We start from the raw sequence: 13,282 nt of genomic DNA, 5'->3' as shown, positions 1-13,282 counted from the left end.
GAGACTCGTGATCCTTGAGGTCCCTTCCAACCCAAGCCATTTTATGATTTTGTGATACTCTCCTCACTAGCAAGCCTAGCCATGCCATGGTATGGGCATGTATGTAATCAGTCTCTGTTTTTTCCACAAAATCCTGTAACAGTACGTACTGAAAAACAGAGTCTTGATAAACAAGTCCATATTTTTTATTCTTAGAATAATTATTTAAAAGTTGTTGGTTTAGTACAGCAGAAGCAAGAAAAAAAAAATTCTGTAGTCCAGTGCTTTATTTATAAACTGAATTCTGATTCGCAGAAAACTGTTCCTTTACAAAGTGGAGAATAAAAGATAAGAAATGATGGCCTTTATCTTGTGATCAGTTCTCAAACTGCTTTATACCTCCTGTCACTTTGTCAGAAAAGATACATAGGTTGAGAAATGTGTATCACTGATGGAATTTTCAGGCATTAAAGATTTGTTCACTAACACTTTGTTTCTTCTGTAATATAATTACAAGAGAAAACAGTTTGCATAAGGAAACGTGTTTATGTGCGTGGAGCTGCAAGCCTTGGATTCTCCCTGTTCCTAGAATTGTCTGAAATCTTGTGCATTTCTCTTGAAAGTGCTCTTCTGAGAATAACAGAGCAGTGTGAGAGATTTTCTAGGAGTCGAGATACAATATTGGTTTCTGTATTGTGTGTGATCCATGGGGATAGTGATTAATTCTGTGATTGTAGGACCAGGTGAAGAGGAGTCAGAAACCCCAGTTTTAGACTCTGACGATGCCAAGGACTCTACGAGAGAAAAGGTACCACAGGTGACTGAAGAGAAGCCAGAGAGAAGCAAGGACTCTACCATCCATACAGCCCATCAGTTTCTGATGGATGCTTCCCAGGTATGATACTCAACATGTCTCTCCTTGCAGCTACAGTAATAGAAACTGCTTCTTTTCATTGATCTGAGTTAATGAAGCTCTGTGAACACTGAAGTTTAGAATTACTTTGATTCAGACAATTCAGTACCTTGCTGTTGTTTAATAGCAGAATGAAAAATAACACAAAACCAACTACTGTATACACAAATGAATGATGCCTTTAAAAGGGAAATTCCTCCCTGTCCTTACATGGGAAGATCCCATCCTCACTCCTTAAAAGAAACTTCTTGTTTTGCTGTCAAGAGCTGTTTTGCTCAGATGAATCTACTGATAAAACATTCAACTGGAGCAGAAAGCTATGGGGCATGTGTGACCATAAAAAGGGTTTAGAGTGATGAGAGGGCTATGCATCAGTGACTTTAATAATACTATTGTAGACAATAATTTAACCTCCTTTTTGTTGCAACATGCTGCTTCCTCAAGGCTGCTAACAGACATTCTAGAACTTCTGTTAGCCTTTTATGAACTTTGCAATTCAAAACATGCTGTTATAACCTAGAAAAATCCTAGCATTTCACATAATAGCTGTGGAAACCACATTTTATCATAAAGTTATGGAATAGAGGTGGTTGGTGGTGTAGAAACAGTTGATGAAGTAAGAATTAATTCTTTTTATGTCTGTTTTTCAGAAGTATTGAATTTCCATGCTTATAAAGTAGTGTCCTGAGTACTAGTGCTGGCAGAAGTATTTTACTCTTTCTGCACACACCACAAAAAGGAGCATGTGCCAGCTATGCCAGATATTTCTCCCTTAGTGCTAAATGTGATAGCCCTTTGGGAAAAGGCTACTGAATGCAAGAGTGTTTTGCTGTTGTCAGGATAGATAGATGCTTCTCTTCAAATTGATAGGCAAATCCTGAAACAGGAGGGGGAGCTCTTGCAGCATCGGTCGAAGAGTGAATGAGAAACATGAATGGGGTAAAGTGCAAGTTCTCATCTTTCAGAGAGAAAGCTCCCTCCATGTACGTTATTTCTCCCTTCCTTAAGCCTGCAGTAGGTGGCCAGAGGGACTGCTGCTGCTTCTGACAGAATGAAAAGTTATTGGTACTGTTGGATTTGCATTTGTAGGCTTATTTTTCTCAAGCCGGTAAACCTATGGATTATGCAGACCATACATGAGCTTACATGAGCTTAAAATCAGGAATAGAAGTCACTGAAAGTACAGTAAAAGTTGAAAGAATGTAATAAAGCGTGAGCGTCCTTTAAGAGAACAACTTACCATACAGTATTTGACTTACTACACAGTACTTGATGCCAGGCCAAGAGGAAGTGTCACTTGATTCTTCATAAGTGCTTTGAATGCAGACTTTTTGAAAAAACAACCTGTAATTAACTGAAGCAGTTTCAATTTTGGAAGATAATGCCCGTGTAATATTAAAGGGTTTGATTACGCTGTCGTTAGATCTGATGTCTGTCAGATAGTTCACTCACGTTATTCTGAAGTTCTGTATTGCATTATTTTCAGTGTCTATTACAGTGTGCCCAGCTCTGTTTGTATGTTGATCATGTCAGGTGTAGGAATCAGCAGGAGGTGTTTGTTCTTCCTGTACATGGAAGCTAACCAATAATGGTGATTTAGAATGGATTTTTCATTTTTTCACTTATTTTTGAGTTTAAAGGAATAAGAACAATACCTCTCTTGCTATTTTATAGTCTGATAAGATTTGGGGATCACCAGATGTGTGAACTTATTTTACCATCTCATAAATCTCATGACTATGTTTCTAGCACATTGTCAGAGATCCAGAAGAGTTGAGAAAGGAGCTTGAAAGGCAGTTGGAAGCTTGGCAAACACAGCAGTCTGGAAGTCCAGAGGAGGTTAGTGACCTCATTTTACTGTAAATGCTTTCGTAAGTATCCTACACTGCATTATTTTATTTTACTTACTGTTGAAACATTGAGGAAACCAAGCAGGCGGGAATCAAAATACTCTGAATTGCATGGTTTAAATGTTGATTTTTGTTACATTTAGCATAATCTGAAAAAAAAACACCAAAACAGACGATTCTTAAAGCAGGATTCAGATCTTGTTTTGAACATGCTGTATGCTATTTGTGGAAAACTACACTACTGGTAACAATAGAGAACCTAACAGGCTTTATCATAGAATCATTTACATTGGAAAAAGCCTGTAAATCATCAAGTCCAATCACCAAAACACTACCAAGTCCACTGTTGTGGTTTAACCCAGCAGGTAGCTGAGCAACACAGTCATTCGCTCACTCCCCCTTCTTCCCAGTGGGATAAGGAAGAGTTCCAAAAGGAAAAAAACACAAAGTAGAAGTCATGGGTTGAGATAAAGCTGTTAGTAAACTGTTAAGTAGAAAAAAGGAAAGGGAAAATAATTATGACAAATACATATATTTGTGTGTGTGTATTATTATATTTATATGAATGTATGTAATGAGAGATGCACAAGCAATTGCTCACCACTCCATGACTGATGCCCAGCTAGCCTCCTGAGCAGTGGGAGAAAGTTGGATGATCTCCCAGCTCTTTCAAAACTCCTTCTGCATGATGTCACGTGGTATGGAATATTCCTTTGGCCAGTTTGAGTCAGCTGTCCTAATTCTGTTCCCTCCCAGCCCTTCATAAGTACTAGCTGAGAAGCTGGAATGGCTTGGCTCTGTACAGCACTGTTTAGTAATAACTGTAAACACTGATGTTTTATCAACATTGCTTTTCTTCTCGAACCAAAACATAGCATCACACCGGTCACTCTAAAGAAAACAATTCCATCTCAGTTGAGACTTGCTGAGACCAAACCATGTCCCTAAGCACCACGTCCCCATGGCTTGCCTTGCTGTGATACCAACTACAAGATGGCAGCCGTTGCAAGATTTTCCCATATTAACAGCAGTGCTCAAGTTTCTGGAGGGAATGATCATCACACAGTGTGGTTTTGTAGCAGCAAGCAGCATTCTAAGTTGTTGTTGCGTGCTGCAACACTAAGTTGAATGCAATTGGTCATCTTTACTTACAAGGCACCCAAATATTTTCAGCTGATATTCACCTACTGACTCCTCATTGGTATGCAAAGGTTTGTGCTTCCCCACTTTTTGGTTTTGCATAATTCACTTTTATTTCTCTCTGTGATATATGATGTTTTAGGAGAAGGAAGCAGCAGAGTTGTGGCAGAGGTATTTAGTCTTGACAGCTCCTCTGTCACAGCAGCTTTGTGAACAGCTACGACTCATACTGGAACCCACTCAGGCAGCCAAGCTGAAGTAAGTTGGATCTTTCTGAGATTTCTTTCAACTCTTGTTTTTTTGGGGGAGGTGAGATTAACTTAAGTACAGCTACAGCTCAGTGTTGTTCCTTGTGTTACAGCAATTATTCCTATTTGCAAATGTATTCATTTTACTTCTGTATTGGAACTTCAGGTGTTTTGTGTTGTGTTTTTTTTTTAATATAGAATACAAGCATTTAAAGTACATATCCTGAGGACATTGCCTCTAGTCTTTTTTCTTCTGTGCAGTAGTGATCAAACCAACTTAAACCTCTGAAATGTTGTTGAGTCATAGACATTATTAAATAGCAAAACATTGCATGTTTTTCACAGACTGGAAGGAGCATAAAGGCTTCTCTTCTGTTCTCGGCATCTCGGGTTAAGAACTTAAAAGCACTGAACATCAATCTTGCATTAGAAGTGTGTGTTGTTTTTTTTATCTATACCTAAATAGGGATATTTAGAAATATTTATTCACTTTTCAAAAAATTAATGTAAAATATTGTGTTTTGTTGCATAGGCCAGGATCCCTGGAACAAGATATTTGCTTTAAAGTCCCATAACTATGCCTTTTTTTTTTCTCTTGGCTTTCAGAGGAGACTACAGAACAGGGAAAAGACTGAACATGCGCAAAGTGATCCCATATATTGCCAGTCAGTTCCGAAAAGATAAGATCTGGTTGCGAAGAACCAAGCCTAGTAAACGACAGTACCAGATTTGCTTGGCTATTGATGATTCCTCTAGTATGATAGACAATCACTCCAAACAGGTGAAAATAAAACCTGGGAAGGATTACAAGGGAACTGCCCCTGCCTGATGTGCTGTTTGACACAGAAGTGGTGGCTGTTGGAAAGCCATAGAAGTGGTGGTTCTAGGGCAGTTCTTTTTCTGGTCCATGGGCTTGAGCCCTTGTGATTTCACGCCTCAGAGATTGGTTGCTAAAAGGCCAGTGAATGTTAACTGAAAGAAATTTATTAGACAAAAGGTCCTTTCTGTTCCTGACAGAATACTGAAGTTTGTCTAGCTGTGCAGGATTAAATATTAGTTCATGACAGATCTCTTGTAGATCTTTATGAAACATGTATGTTTCCTTCAAAACAGTTACTTCAGTGTTATTTTACTAGCCCACCTGAGGTGGTATTGCTATCTAAATCAACCAGCAGAAATCCTCAGATAGAATTGGTGTATTTTTATGGCAGTGGCTCTCTCAAGTCTGTAACAGGAAAAATAATAGACAGTCTGTTCATTTGTTTTACTAGATGATGACAAACAATTTTTTTCAGTACCTGAAGGAGAACTACAGGAAAGAACACAGGGGACAGGCTCTATAGCAGGGTCTGTGGTGACAGAACAAGGGGAGGTGGTTTCAAAGTAGAAGAGGGAAGATTTAGATTGGATATAAGGAAGAAGCTTTTTACAATAATAAGAGTGATGAGGCACTGGGACAGGTTGCCTGGAGATGTGGTGAGTGCCCCATCCTTGGAGACATTCAAGGTGAGGCTGGATCAGGCTCTGGGCAAGCTGATCCACCTGTTCATGGCAGGGGAGCTGGCCTAGATGGCCTTCAGAGGTCCCTTCCAACTCTAAGAGTTCTATGATTCTATGAATTTCAGTAACATTCTCCGTATTGAATACTAAAGGAAAAAGTTGGAATAGCCCATTTTTTAGCTTCTTATTTATTTATTTGTTTGTTTGTTTAATAGCTTGCATATGAATCCCTGGCAGTCATTGGGAACGCACTGACTCTTCTAGAAGTGGGACAAATTGCTGTGTGTAGGTGAGTTTATTTTACAAGTTGATTCTTTCAGATTTCAGAGGGGAATGCAAGTACTGATTTATTGTTTGTTTGTTTATTTATTTCCTAAAGCTTTGGAGAAACTGTTCAGCTGCTGCATCCCTTCCATGAACAGTTCAGTGACCAGTCAGGGACACGGATACTGCGCCTTTGCAAATTTCAGCAGAAGAAAACAAAAATAGCTCAGGTACACAAAAATGCCTCCAGGGCAGCAGGTTTGCACTGTTTGCACGTTTTGCCCCAACAGAAGCATCAGCTGTTTGGTGCTTTCGTGATCACTTTGTCATTTTTTTTGGTTGTTTATATTTGTGTGTGTGATGACTCGTCAGGTAACAAAATGACCACAGTAAGGATTTTTTTTTTCCACTTTCTGTTCTGATTTACATCACTTTTAAGCATTCATCTTTCTCAGTTTGTGTTTGGTTTCAACCTTTTAAAGTATAAGCTATTAATCTTGCTCTTATCTGTGGACCAGTGACAAACCCCATCAAAGCCTATGGGAGTTAAAGAGGTCTTCATGTCATTGGATTCCACTGTAGGAATAGGAAGGAACTTTGCTTGTCAGTCTGAGTGTTTTAATGAAGCATATGTAATTTAGATACTTCTGTTGTAAGTCAAAGCCAAAGAAATAGTATATTTTTTAATGACATAATTAATCACTTGAACAATTTACTCAAGTTTTGATGGCCTTATTAGAATTGGCAATTTGTAAATCCAGGTAACTGTGTTATGTGACATGTTTTCTAAAGATTCCCTGGTTCAAAAGTATACATCAAATTTGAACTTGAGTTAATACAAGTAAATGCCAAGAAATGAGTCTGTGTAGGTGGCCAAGCTGAGCTATTTTGGCATTTAAAATACAGAAATGTATTATTTTAAAAAGCTACAATATTTATTTTATGATAATTTTCTCATTTGCAGTTTCTAGAATCATCAGCAAGTATGTTTGCTGCAGCACAGCAGCTGTCTCAAAACATGAATCCAGGTGAGCCTTTTTTGTGACTGTTCCTGTTGTGTCAGCAGAATGTTCACTGCAGTCCTGAAGTAATGCTTTGCCAGAAAGGCTTGCAAGGGACACAGGCATGTTTGTTCAGATTCATCCAAAAGTAACCAGCATTCCTTTGTGATGTAGAACAACAGGGAAACGTCCTTCAAAACCAGTCTTTGTCCAGAATGAAATGCTAAGTGTAGACACCCTGTAGATACCTGATTCTGAAGTAGTTTTGAACTCCTTCCATTTAATTGCAGCAGCCAGTTGTCAAGAAACACAATGCTGTGTCTCAGTTTGTTGGGTATTTTCTATCTTTCATCTTTGTTTATGGTACTTAGGGATTGGTTCTCAGTGGTTTTTATGCAGAGAGGAGAAAACTCCTTTCTTGACCTACTCATAAGCAGCTTAATGTTATGTCACAGATTTCTATTGGATAAAGATTTAAATTCCATAGGAAAATTGAGGGGTTTTCCATTATACTCATGGAACTAGCAACAAAGTAGTCTGTTTGCTTTTTAAATGGCTGACTTTTAACTGGCTAGAATTTAAAATATTCTTTGTGCTCAGAAACTGCACAGCTGCTATTGATTGTCTCTGATGGAAGAGGCCTCTTCTTGGAAGGCAAGGAACGAGTGACAGCAGCAGTCCAAGCAGCTCAGAATGCCAACATCTTCGTTATTTTCGTAGTGTTGGACAATCCCAATTCCCGGGTAAGCATGTGAACAAGGGAGAAGTATTCAAGTGATGTGAGTGAGAAGGGAAACAAATTGTTTTCTTGCCTTTGTAGTGCTTTACAACTGTGTTATCTTTTGCAGAAGTCAAACCTATTTAGGCCAATTTCAGTTTTTCATTTCTCAAGTCATCTAGGATTTCTCCCAGTTGTGACATTCATCCTCTTTTATATTAAAAAAAAAAAAAAAAAATCAGCTTCCATATCACAAAGTCTAAATAGAAACTGCCGTCTTAATGGTTGTAGATTTTCTTCACCAGAGAAGTAACTGGCAGGCTGATAGATTCAGAATTTCAGAGATGGTTTGTTCTACCTCAGTTTTGGTTCAGCATGATCACTTCTGACAGCAGTCTCTGCTTGGTATGAGAGCTGGAGCCAGAATGAAATTAAACATCAGACAGACAAGAGATGTGAGAGCTGTGCCTGAATTGAGAAAGCTGAACTCCATATTTAATACGCAGTAGGAAATAAGTGGTTTAGATTTCCTTGGCTGGGAAGCTGAAATATCTGCAAGCTTTTCAGGGAGGCTCTGTCATGTAAGCAAACTTGAACTTTATTTTGAATTATGTGGTGAAGATTCTAATTTTGTAGTGAAAGTTCTTTACTTACACTTTTTTATTTTTCCATAGGAAACTCATTTGCTCTATTCATTGTTGGGAAAAAAAAAAAAAAAGCAAAACCTTTCTTATAAACAATTATGATGCTCTGATTAATCCTAGTTATGATGGCAAGCTAGAATTTTGAGTAGTGAAATGCATTTTTCACAAGAGTTATTAATTTTCTGAACTGCTACACTGAGCATCTAAGAAGCTCCTTTATAAGAAGCACAGTTGGAATTTAACCTGATAAAAACACTGAACTGCTTTATGTTAAGCTTTTGATTTCATTTATCGTTTAACACAGCTTTTAATCTTAAAACTTTTTATTAATGTTTAATTTAAGAGAGGTGAAATTACCTCATTTTTCAAACATTTATAAACAATGCATGTAGTTCAGCAGTCCTGTCAATTCTTTTTTTTACAGGATTCCATCCTGGACATTAAAGTACCTATATTCAGAGGACCTGGAGAATTGCCCGAAATCAGATCTTACATGGAAGAATTTCCATTCCCATTCTACATGATCCTGAGAGATGTAAATGCTCTTCCAGAAACTCTCAGTGATGCCCTCAGGCAGTGGTTTGAACTGGTGACTGCCTCAGACACCTTGTAGACAAAGCAAGTACCTTACTGCTGCTAAACTGCTGAAATCCATGGAACAGCATTTCATTGGAGGGTTCCTAGGAATCTCTTCGGACAGGATTAAGGCACAAGAGCTGCCCTCTGGCAGTCAGCCTAAAAACAGAACGGTCCATATGTATTCTCTCACATTTGTCAGAGATTACTCAGTGGTGAGACTGTTCTTCTTTCATTGGGTACTCCCTAAATAATGTAAAACTTTCTTTGATTTCTTTTGTAATAATTTAATACTTAAGAGAAAAACTGTATTGCAATGTTCACAGGGGTAAAATAATTCCTACCAGTATCTGTTGCAATAAATACCAGTCTTGCTTCTTGGAAGGCATTTCTGTATGAGAAGTACTGGAGCTGTCTGACAAAAAGGGCTCTTCAGCTTCACCCAGGCAGCTCTCTGGGAGGCAGGCAGGAGGAATGGGGAAAGCCGGTGGTTTTAAACAACCAAAAAAAAAAAAAGTACTTGAATACTTGAAAACGTTCTGCAGTTAAAACAAATCCTGTGTAGCTGTAGCCGATTTTTGTCTCGATAACAGCAACAGGGAGCTCTGTGGATCAAGCCATACGGTAATCCCTGCGCTACCAGGTGACACTGTGAAGTCTGCCTGTGTCCGAGGCAGACATTGAGGGCGTTTTCATTGATCAGATGTCTTTAAGCACGGACATGGTTTTTGTTGCAGAAGCTATGCATCTTATCTAGTCTGTACTAATAAAAAGGTACCGCTTTGTAGTCATGAGGTCTGTCCTGTCCTTTCTGTTGAACAAAGCTTGAATAAATTACCGAAATTTGCCACAGAGCATTCTCTTGCAGTGCACAAACCTTGAGTTTCCGTGTGAAGATGTAACTCTGTTTTACCCGACTCCAGCACCCGCAGCCTCCACCTCAGGGGCGCCTCCGGGGACGTGGCGGCGCAGCAAATGGCGGCCGCTGCGCCCCGCCCGCCGGGCCGGAAAAGGCGGAGCCGTGCGCCATGGCCGCCAGCCGCCTGCCGCCCAGCGCCCTCACCCTGCGGCAGGTACGAGCGTGCGGCTCGGGTCTCCCCTCGCCCGCCTGGAGGCGGCACGGGGGGGCAGAGCTTCGCCGCGAGTAGGGCGGGGGGTTCGGCTGCTGAGGCCGCGCTGTGCTCGCGGGCAGCTCTCGGGGTCGGAGGAGCGAAGTGGGAGCGCTACGCTTCCGCAGCGGCCGCTGGTGGCCTGGTGGGTGTTACGGTCCAGCGTTTAAATGTACGTGCGTGTCCCCGCCGCGGGGAGGTGGCTCGGCCGCTTCATGTGCAGTTTGTTTTTTTTCCCCGAGCATAGGGCTAAGGGAAGGCTGTTTTTCTTTGTGTGGATGTTGGTTTTGCAGTGGGAAACCGATGGGGAAGGCAGAGCCCTGTGCTGGAAGCAGATGGCAGCAGAGAGGTGTGGGAAAGGAGCTGGGGTTGTTGGTCATTGTGTGGCTGAACACGAGGCTGCTGTGTGTCCAGGTGGCCAAGAATACCAACAGCAGCCTGGCTTGTACCAAGAAATGGTGCAGCCAGCAGGAGCAGGGAAGTGATCGTCCCTCTGTACTCAGCTCTGGTGAGGCTGCAGCTCCAGTACTGTGTTCAGTGTTGGGACCCGCACTGCAAAACAGACATCAAGACTGTGGAGTGCATCCAGAGAAGGGCAGTAAAGGTGTGAGGGCTCTGGAACACAACTTACAGGGAGCAGCTGAGGGAACTGGGGTTGTTCAGTCTGGAGGAGGCTCAGGGTGCCCTCATTGCTCTCTATGATGACCTGAAAGGAGGTTGTGGTGAGGTGGGAATTGGCCTCTTCTCTCATGTAACAGCAGTAGAATGAGAGGTGACAGCCTTAAGTTGTGCCAGGAGGGGTTTAGGTTGGATATTAGGAAAGATTTCTTCTCTGAAAGAGTGGTGAGGCAGTGGGACAGGCTGCCCAGGGAGGTGGTGTGGTCACCATCCCTAGGGGTGTTCGAGAACCGTGTGGATGTGGCACTGAGGGACGTGGTTAGTGAGCATGGTGGGGGTGGGCTGATGGTTTGACTAGGTGATCTTAGAGGTCTTTTGCAGCTGTGGTGATCCCCTGATTCCATGAACACTGGAGGTGGCTGCTGGCACCAGGAACGCTTTGGGCAGCAGGCACTGAGGTGGCGGTGGCCTCCCTGCCTGGGATGGCTGCAAACCATAATGAGTTTGGCTTGTTTGTCTGTTTGTATGAAATTTACGTTTCTTTGGTGCAAACCAAAGTGAAGTTAGATCCTTTACAAGGGAGACAGGGAGCTTTGCACTGATCTCAGAGCAGTGCAGGGCTGTTGGCACAGGGCTGCAGGCTGACCTCTGTTCTGCAGTTCCTGAGGCGGCAGCAGGTGCTGCAGCTGTACAGGAGGATCCTGCGGGCCATAAGGGACGTCCCTGCTGAGGCAGACCGCCGCCATCTGCAGGAGTGGGCACGGGAGGAGTTCCGGAGGAATAAAGATGCTACAGAAGAGGTGAGGAGTGGGAGCTGGCAGTCCCCTGCCATGAGCTGTGCTCCAGGCTGTGCTGCGGTTTTGTTTGCAAGCATCACAGCCAGGCTTGCAGGAACCTGTAAGCATCTTTTTGTTCCTTGGTGCTGATGTTCTTTTTCTCTGACTTCAATTGTAAGCAAAACCAAACAACTGGACAGCTGGGTACACGAGCAGAAATTATGGAAACCTTCACATTTCTTGTGTGCTTTTTGTCCTCTGCTTTCTGCTTAGTTTCTTTTTCTGAGCAACGCTTAAGGAGTTGGTGGCTGAATTCTGCAAAGCCTAACAGTACTAAGGTAAATGTAACGTTGGTGGAAATACTGCTCGTTCTGATTAATTATTCATTGTTGTTTTTTTACCCATGTCAGTGACTGTAGTGTTAGCTGACATGCTGTAAAGTGCTGCATATACTTAAAGAAGTCCTTGTAGTCTTGTAAAACCAGTGTATGTACCTTCAGTTCAGGAGATTAAATTTTTGTTTTCCAGGATGCAATCCGGATGATGATTACTCAGGGCCACATGCAGCTGCGGGAACTTCAGAGAGCACTGAAGTTGGCCAAGTCCTGAGTGCGGTTGTGCTGACAGCTGGACTTTCATCTGCTGCAAATAAGCCCAGTATTATTTTTGTCCAGAATGTGGTTATAATAGCAGCCTTTGGTGATGTCCTGATAATACCTGAAGGTAGATCTACCACAGTGGGTTTGGATTGTTGTTTTTTTTTTCTTTCCCCTTCTTGGCTCGGTTACTCTTCAATGTGGAAGTCACTCAGAGACAGAAGGCCTAAAAGAACTGAATGGATGATGGAGCACATCCTTTAGGAAAAGCAGAAAGCCCCTAAAATTACAACAGCAGTATTTCGCTAGAGAGATGAAAGATAAATAGAAGCCTGCTTATTTTGTCTGTCTCCTGCTGTGGTACCTTTGTGTGGTAACATCTGTGGTGGTAGCAGCCTTTTCTCTACGGTGCTAGGGATTTCTTTTTTATGAATTAAGAGAGCAGAAGTATATGGGATAAATAAATGAAAACCAAAGATGGTAAAATAATGTTTCATCATACGTCTTTTTTTTCTAATTCTTCCTTTCTCTGAAAGTTACTGTGGAATGCTTTCCTATGGAGTTTATTTGACAAAAGATGTGGCTCTGGCAACCGGTGAGAGTGTTGGGGATTGTATAGTCAGAAGCCTTTCAGCTTCTAAATCAGTCAGTGAAAGATACATATTTATAAATATTTTGCTAAAAATTTGTATTTTGTTAACACTTTATGGTAGAGAGGCAGGGCTGCCACCCACCCACTGGATCAGGCTGCCCAGGGTTCCATCCAACTTGGCCTTCAACTCTTGCAGGGATGGGGCATCCACAGCTCCTCTGGGCAGCCTGTACTGTCCATCACCCTCTGGAGATGCCTCCACAGATTGGGCATCCACATTCTTAGTGCAAGCATTATAGTTTTGGTTCTCTACAGTTGATATTTAGTGGGAGAAAAAAAAAGCAAACAAGTGAAAATGAGCATTTTCCTTGTGGTATCCATAACTCCATGAACTGTGCACTCCTGCAGTCCTTGTCGTTAACGCGATAGCTTTACTGAGACAAGAGACATAGGGAGCCCATTTTACTGCTGCTCTTTTAGACAGCTCTTTTGTGCTGTTCTGCTCTCTGAAGTAACTCCCAGAGCCATTGTTCCCAGGTACAAACAGAAGTTTCATTCAGAAAAACAAGTCATTTTTTTCTAGTTTGGTCTCTAAAAAGAGGGTTTTTTTCAAATAGTACTATATGAAAATCTGTGCTGGAAGAGCCAGTAATGACCAGCAGCCTTTGACAGCACATTCTTTTAATGCTGTGCTTCAGCAAATAAACCAGAAAAGAGTAAATGACATAATCTGTATTGCTTGTTCTGTTACAGAAAAA

General features: G+C 41.5%; 2 protein-coding genes across 3 annotated transcripts in view; both read left to right on the top strand.

Moving 5' to 3' along the window:
• MDN1 (midasin AAA ATPase 1) overlaps nucleotides 1-9,624 on the top strand; it is a 93,536-nt gene extending 83,912 nt beyond the window's left edge. For both annotated transcript variants that reach the window (XM_048937782.1, XM_048937781.1), the window contains exons 94-102: nucleotides 717-874; nucleotides 2,642-2,731; nucleotides 4,025-4,140; nucleotides 4,737-4,911; nucleotides 5,846-5,919; nucleotides 6,010-6,124; nucleotides 6,859-6,922; nucleotides 7,496-7,638; nucleotides 8,682-9,624. In XM_048937782.1, coding sequence (XP_048793739.1) covers nucleotides 717-874; nucleotides 2,642-2,731; nucleotides 4,025-4,140; nucleotides 4,737-4,911; nucleotides 5,846-5,919; nucleotides 6,010-6,124; nucleotides 6,859-6,922; nucleotides 7,496-7,638; nucleotides 8,682-8,870 — 1,124 coding nt within the window. In that variant the 3' untranslated portion in view covers nucleotides 8,871-9,624. The remainder of the gene's footprint in view (nucleotides 1-716; nucleotides 875-2,641; nucleotides 2,732-4,024; nucleotides 4,141-4,736; nucleotides 4,912-5,845; nucleotides 5,920-6,009; nucleotides 6,125-6,858; nucleotides 6,923-7,495; nucleotides 7,639-8,681) is intronic.
• Nucleotides 9,625-9,734: 110 nt separating this feature from the next.
• Nucleotides 9,735-13,148, top strand: LYRM2 (LYR motif containing 2). Its single transcript, XM_048937830.1, has 3 exons — nucleotides 9,735-9,906; nucleotides 11,220-11,360; nucleotides 11,865-13,148. The coding sequence occupies exons 1-3, from the start codon at nucleotides 9,862-9,864 to the stop codon at nucleotides 11,943-11,945; spliced, it is 267 nt and encodes an 88-aa protein (XP_048793787.1). The 5' UTR covers nucleotides 9,735-9,861; the 3' UTR covers nucleotides 11,946-13,148.
• Nucleotides 13,149-13,282: the final 134 nt, after the last annotated feature.

This window comes from Lagopus muta, chromosome 2 (genome assembly GCF_023343835.1).
Source record: "Lagopus muta isolate bLagMut1 chromosome 2, bLagMut1 primary, whole genome shotgun sequence".
Classification (NCBI taxonomy): domain Eukaryota; kingdom Metazoa; phylum Chordata; class Aves; order Galliformes; family Phasianidae; genus Lagopus; species Lagopus muta.
This window is presented reverse-complemented; position numbering and strand designations above follow the sequence as displayed.

Bases quoted from the DNA above. Each gene is read 5' to 3' on its own strand.
- LYRM2 (XM_048937830.1), top strand. From the start codon at position 9,862: ATGGCCGCCAGCCGCCTGCCGCCCAGCGCCCTCACCCTGCGGCAG. The intron at 9,907-11,219 runs GTACGAGCGTGC...TCTGTTCTGCAG, and splicing joins GCGCCCTCACCCTGCGGCAG to TTCCTGAGGCGGCAGCAGGT. The intron at 11,361-11,864 runs GTGAGGAGTGGG...TTTGTTTTCCAG, and splicing joins ATAAAGATGCTACAGAAGAG to GATGCAATCCGGATGATGAT.